General features: G+C 37.1%; 1 protein-coding gene across 1 annotated transcript; it reads right to left on the reverse strand.

Annotated features, from left to right (window-relative positions):
* Positions 1-4122: 4122 nt before the first annotated feature.
* LOC147544904 (uncharacterized) lies at positions 4123-5278 on the reverse strand. The gene is made up of 2 exons (XM_086635770.1): positions 4876-5278; positions 4123-4763 (listed from the first exon to the last, which is right to left on the reverse strand). Exons 1-2 carry the CDS (start codon positions 5276-5278, stop codon positions 4123-4125), a joined length of 1044 nt encoding a protein of 347 aa, XP_086491896.1.
* Positions 5279-6584: the final 1306 nt, after the last annotated feature.

A 6584-nucleotide genomic window follows, 5' to 3' on the forward strand; every position in this document is an offset into this window, starting at 1 on the left:
CCGAGGGAAAAACATATTAAGGTAACTCTAAGTTTCCACTTAGTTCATCATTAGTTCTTGCATGTGATCCTAGAATTAGGTATACAATATCTGAGATTCTGCTTAGAACACTAGGTGATGTCATAACCAAATACCTGAAACTCTGCTTTGGCCTAGAGACATGAGTGAAGGTGGATCCGAGTTAGCTCTACCCCTGAGCCTCGCTCTAACTAGAGAGCTTCTAATGAGAGGGTTAAGGGGGTTCGCACAAAAGTCGAAAAATTAGAATTAATAAAGGTAAGGGTATTAGAAAGAAATGGTTGAGGGACAATTGCGTGTGTTCCTCTAACTCAGAGGATGACTCTACAACGGATGCATGCACCCGAGGGTATTTATTCAATCTTTTAGGTTGCATCTTTTTTGCGATAAAGAGTGGATCAAAGGTTCTCATTGGCTATCTCCAACATCTGATGAACTTGTCTGTCATCATAAATATTCATGGTGAATGCCAGTGCTTCATTATCTCTACAAGCAGCTTGGCATCTCTTTCACTTCAAGGGGTGACTGGCGAGATATCTTAACCTGCTTCAGGTAATTATCACTTTATATTCTTACTGTGTTTGTTTTGTTGGGTGAAAATGCTTTTAAAAATGTTTTTACTTTTCATTAATAGGTTGAAGGAGACTGATTTGTTGGGTGACAACTTAGTGAAGGGGCAATCAGTTGGGTCACACAGATTTTTTTTAACCGAAACCCCGCAAACCTCGGCTGACTACAGAGTACAGACCGATCAGCCTTCTCAACACGACGTATAAAATTATCACTAAAATCATGGCAAACCGTCTTAAAATTATCCTGCCAGATCTCATTTCCCCTTTTCAGTCAGCTTATGTGCTAGGAAGGCAGATCACAGATAACATCTTTATCAGCCAAGAGCTTGTTCATTCCTTCAAAAAAATTCGCGGATCTAAAAATCATGACAGCTATGGGATTCTGTAATCATTGGTCAAAAGCTTTAGACATATCGAGTTTAAGACCAAAATAACTTTTAGATCCGCGATTTTTTTTGAAGGAATGAACATCCTCACTAATGGAGGAGTTTAACAGTAATAAGCTGTCAAGAATTATTGGACTCATAGTTATAATTTTTGAGTGAAAACATGTTTCCAGAAGTAAGATTATTTCTTTTATGGTGAATATTCCCGAGAAGTAAATTCAATTTCTTCATTTTTGTTAATCCAAAATTTCGACCAGTTAATGTTTTTAATGATGTATTGTATTTTTTTTGTTAAATTTTTATCTAAAATTTTCGTCAATAATGTCATTTTTAACAAAATTCTGACAACCACCATTGTTTCTTATGCGATGTTTTATATAATTAGATTTTAAATTCTAGAAAAGAATATGAAGCACGTACAACTCAATAACTCATATGCAAAATAACCTATAAATGCTTGCACTTATTTTATTTTTTGTTGAACTAGATATTATAGATTAAATAACAGCGTTATTACAATATTTATTCACTAATATACAAGGGACATTCTTCCACTCTTTGCTCACGTTTTTCTTCCTTGCCCATTTAGCTAGTCTGTCTGCACTGAAATTGAGTTCTCTTTTCGTATACTTGAATTTCACCACTTCGAATTCTTTTCTGCTTTCTCGAATTCTCCGGATGTGGATTAAAGATTGCCATTGTATCGTGTGATGTTTATTGTGAAGATGGTTGATGAGATTTCTATTGTCGCTTTCTACAATTATATTCTTGATATGATTAGCTTTCGCCCATTCGAGGCCAAGTAAGATTGCCTTCGTCTCTCCTTCTTCACTGTTTCTGGCTCTAGTGGATTTTACTTTCGCTTCTATGAGTTTCGATTCTGCATTGTGAACAATCAAGCTAATTCCCACATTGGATGTTATATTAGTAAAAGATGCATCAACATTCATCTTAATAAAATTCTGGGGAGGTGGTTGTTATTTCTCACTAGTAGTATGTTTGATTTTCTCCTGTTTTATATTAATTTTTGGGAAGTTTTCGATCATTCTGATAATTTTATTCAGATCATTGATTTCATATTGAAAACAATGGTCACACCTCACTTTCCATAAAATCCATAAAATGGTCGAAAAGTGAATGTTATCTCTGGTGTAGCAAAGATGAATATGATTTTCCCAAGAGAAGATCCAGTCAGATTTGGACGTAATATTTTCAGATATAGTATTGTAGTTAAACCAGATGTTTTTAGCCAAATCGCAGTGTAATAGAGCATGTTCACTGTATTTTCCGATTCTTTCCCTAACAGGGAGAGCTTTGGTGCAGATTTTCCAGATGAACATTTTGATGCGCGAAACGGTCGGGAGAGACCAGATGAAATTCCAGTTCTGGTTGTTAGAGTCGTGATTACTGTTATTATTGTTGAGTTGTTGATACATGGAAGCAACCGTGAATTTACCCTATTTGGTAAGTTTTCATTTGAGTTGGTCCTTATCTTCGCTGTTACCCGGGATAGTTTTGATAAGATTTTGAGTAATAACGTCGAAGTTGGCTCTGAGCACTTCATTATTCCAGTTGTTGTTCGAGATAAGTTGAGCGACTTTGGTAAGATCGGATTGATTGTTATTCTGAATAGTACCATTGATTTCAGGGATCCAATTGTCAGTCCAGATGTTGATGTCATTACCCGATTGTACTTCCCAAGTTGATAGATCATCAAGAAGGCTATAATGTTTTCTGATCGTCTTCCAATTCCAGGAGTGATGAGCCTTAGCCGGGCCTGGGGTATTGGAGTGCGAGAAATACTTGGCTTTAAGTAGTTTGACCCATATTGCTTCTGGTTTAGTTTTGAGCCGCCAGGCCATCTTAGAAAGTAGAGCTGTATTATCTAGATCTGGCAGATGAAGCCCTAGCCCTCCAAGTTTTTTAGGAGTGCAGATATATGACCATGCTTTGGTGCAAATACCTTTCGACTTACCCCACTAGAAATTCCGTTGAACGGCCTTGATGCTTTTGCTTATTCCTTTAGGAATTGCAAAGCACTGCATCTGGTATCGGGGTACGGCCGCCGCTATGGCTAAGATGACCACAGTGCGACCAGCTTGGGATATGAACGAGTGGTTCCACTTGTTGAGCTTATTCTCGATGTGCTCCAGGATATCCTTGAATACTTTGGTTTTTTGAGCTCCGATGAACAACTGGGCACCCAGGTATTTCTCTGAGGTGGAGGCATATTTAACTTTCAGAGTGCGCATAATCAGTCTTTTGAACTTGGGGTGTGAATTCTTTGAGTAGAAGATGTTGGATTTAGCATAATTAATCATTTGACCCGAGCTATCACAGAAGTCCTGAAGAATCTTTTTGAGGATGTGGATGTTGTCTATTGTGTTCTTACCAAAAATAATACAATCGTCGGCGAATAGGAGGTGGGAGATCTCAAAGTCAGCATGATAAGTAGAAAAACCTAAAAATCTATCTTGATTATTATTCATCATCAACTTACGACTTAGGCCTTCCATAGCTAACGTGAAGAGAAACGGGGAAAGCGGATCACCCTGCCGAATACCTCTAGAAGGATAAAATGCTTTACCTGGCCGACCATTAATAAGCACTGACATTGAAGAGGTAGAGATGCAAGTATAGATCATCTTAATCCAATGTTCGTCGTAGCCTAGTTTTCTCATGATGTCAGTTAGAAATTTCCATTCTATTCGATCGAACGCTTTGGACATGTCTAACTTAAGACCAAAATATCCAGCGGATCCTTTCATCTTCTTGAAAGAGTGGATAATTTCCTGACCCATAATGATATCTGTTATCTGTCTACCGGGGACGTAAGCTGCTTGAAAAGGAGAGATAATAGGGTTTAAGGTGTGTTTGAAATGTTCAGCCAACAGCTTGGTAATGATCTTGTAAGTGGTGTTCAGTAGACTGATGGGCCGATAGTCTGTCGGGGTTTGGGGGATAGGGGTTTTGGGAATCAGACAGATATGAGTATGATTTATATTAGGAGGAAGGTACGCTGTTTTGAAGAAATTCTGAACCAGGTCATAAATATCTGTGTTGGCAGTCTCCCAGTTAGATTGGAAGAAAAAAGGAGGGTAACCGTCTGGGCCCGGGGCAGCTTCTTTCTTGAGACTATGAATAGCCTAATTGATTTCTTCCTTATCTGGAATAGATAGAAGGTCTCTGTTCTGATTTTGCGTGATACTGGGAGTGAAAAGGTTGAGAGTATTCTGATCTTCTCCAGGATTGATCGTCGTACTAATATCAAGGAGATGCGAAGTGAAAGTATCTTGAATGTCTTTAATATCTTCATGACACTCTCCATTTTTATCTTTGATAGCATTGATTTTGTTGGTCCTGTTGCGTTGAATAGCCTGAGAGTGAAAATATTTGGTATTTTTGTCTCCTAATGTGATAAAGTTGTTTCTTGATTTCTCCTTCCATAAACTCTCTTGCTGGTTGTAGAGCTCCTCTAGGGCAAGTGTGAGTTTGTGGTCTTCCTCTTTTGATTTACTATTTTGAAGGCTTTTTGTAATCTGATTGATGTTGTTATCTATGTTCCTGAAGACCTTTTTATTCCATTTAGATAGATGCTTGCTAAGCTTTTTAAGGTCTTGTTGAATGTTGTTGGGGTTCTGATATTGTTTTATGTGTTCCCAATTTTCAGTAATGAAGTTATAGCAGTCAGGGTGGGTCATACACGTTCTGATAAACTTGAAAGGTTTAGGGGTAGTTTGACTAGAATCTTTGTTGTCAAGAAGGATGGGCAAATGATCAGATCCGACTGCATCCAAGTGAGTGACTCCATAAGAATGAAAATGGTGGAGCCATTGATGGTTAGCCAAAGCCCTATTCTGCCCCTCTTGAATTAGATTCTCTCCAAGTGTAAGGATTACCTTGATAGCCCAAATCTAATAAACCTAATTTATTGATAATCTCCAAGATTTTAGGAATATTAGAGTAGGACCCTTTAGAGCCGCCACTCTTCTCTATGGGATCTAGAATAGAGTTGAGATCCCCAATCATCACCCAAGGGTTCTCTTGGTCTTGATTCAGTTGACTGAGAGTTTTCCAAGGCTTGAACTTGTTCTTGTGGTAAGGGAACCCATAAAAACCAGTAATCATGATGGGAGTGGGCCCGTTGGCATTCTTCAATTCAGCTTGAATAATGTTGTTTTCCGAGTATATAACTTTGAGGTTGATGTGGTGTTTCCAGTAAATAGCGAGGCCTCCTGCTTTGTTAATAGGGTCCACGAAGAAACTAGAGTAGTTTTTGGGCATGGGAATGTGTTTATTCATATTGTATGATTTGTTTTTGGTTTCCGAAAGGAAAATGATGTCCGGCTTGTGTTTCATGATAATGTTAAGGGTATGTTTCTTAGTGAGGAAAGTTGAGGCTCCCCTCACGTTCCAACTTAATATGGATGGGCTTTCTATGTTGGCCTCGTAGTTAGACATCTATATGTATGGGAAGGCCTATTCTCGGAGAGCCCAGTATAAAGGCACTCCCAGGGTTAATGTGACAGAAAGGGAAGGCCAGCTCTCGGAGGGCCAAGTATAAAGGCACTCCCAAGGAATAGAAGACAAAAGAAAACAAACAAAACTAACACAAAAAACTACCAACTACTAATGTACATTAGCTCAACAACAAACTACTAAAATAAAAAAGATCAACAGAACTACTAATATAAATTGAACCTCAAAAGTTCTGACCTATAAATACACTAACAATAATCTATACCTAGGACTATAAAAACAGGAATGAGATAGCCAACTGAAAGCTAAAACTATAACTATTAGCTAACAAAACAAAAAACAAAGCATCAATCTGAGACCTATCTTCCTAGAAACTACAGTAACACTAAACAAGAAATTAGGCAAGAATTAACAAGGAAACAAACACTTCTAGTATTAAAAAACAAACAAGATATGAGTTGTGATGCTACAAAATAATACTCTATCTGATTAAGGATTGCATGTACAAAAACACAAGGAATTACTTGAAATTTGCTAGAAAGAAATAAAAAATCATCCACAAACAACAATTAAATATTAAAAATATAAGACAACAAAAAAACCATTGATTTTCGACAGTGTATGCTGAAAAATATCATCTTTTACACTGTGAATCAACAAAAATACCGAGTTTCAACTGTTTAATAGAGCAAAAGTGATTTTGAATGATACTTTATTCATCTCATATGAGGAGTATATATAATGTTACATGATAGACAGGAATAGAAATAGAGATTAGGTATATGTTACAATTTCCTAACACTGGGAAGTATATATTTACAGATAATATTATTTCCTATATAATAATATTATTTCTTATATGATAATATTGGGTCATTCACGTTTCCATGATTCACGCCAACACTCTCCCTCAAGGTGGTGCATAGATATCACCAATGCCCAGCTTGACAAGTGAATCAGTGAAACTTTTACTGGGTAACGCCTTTGTTAGAATATCAGCTAGTTGTTCTGTTGACTTAACATAAGGAATTTCAATAATTTTTTCCTCTATCTTCTCATACATGAAATTCCGATCAATTTCAACATGTTTAGTTCGATCATGTTGCAATGGGTTTTCTCAATATTAGCA

Source organism: Eschscholzia californica, unplaced genomic scaffold (assembly GCF_041429995.1).
Source record: "Eschscholzia californica isolate CP2 unplaced genomic scaffold, dmEscCali1.0.p SCAF_4, whole genome shotgun sequence".
Classification (NCBI taxonomy): Eukaryota; Viridiplantae; Streptophyta; class Magnoliopsida; order Ranunculales; family Papaveraceae; genus Eschscholzia; species Eschscholzia californica.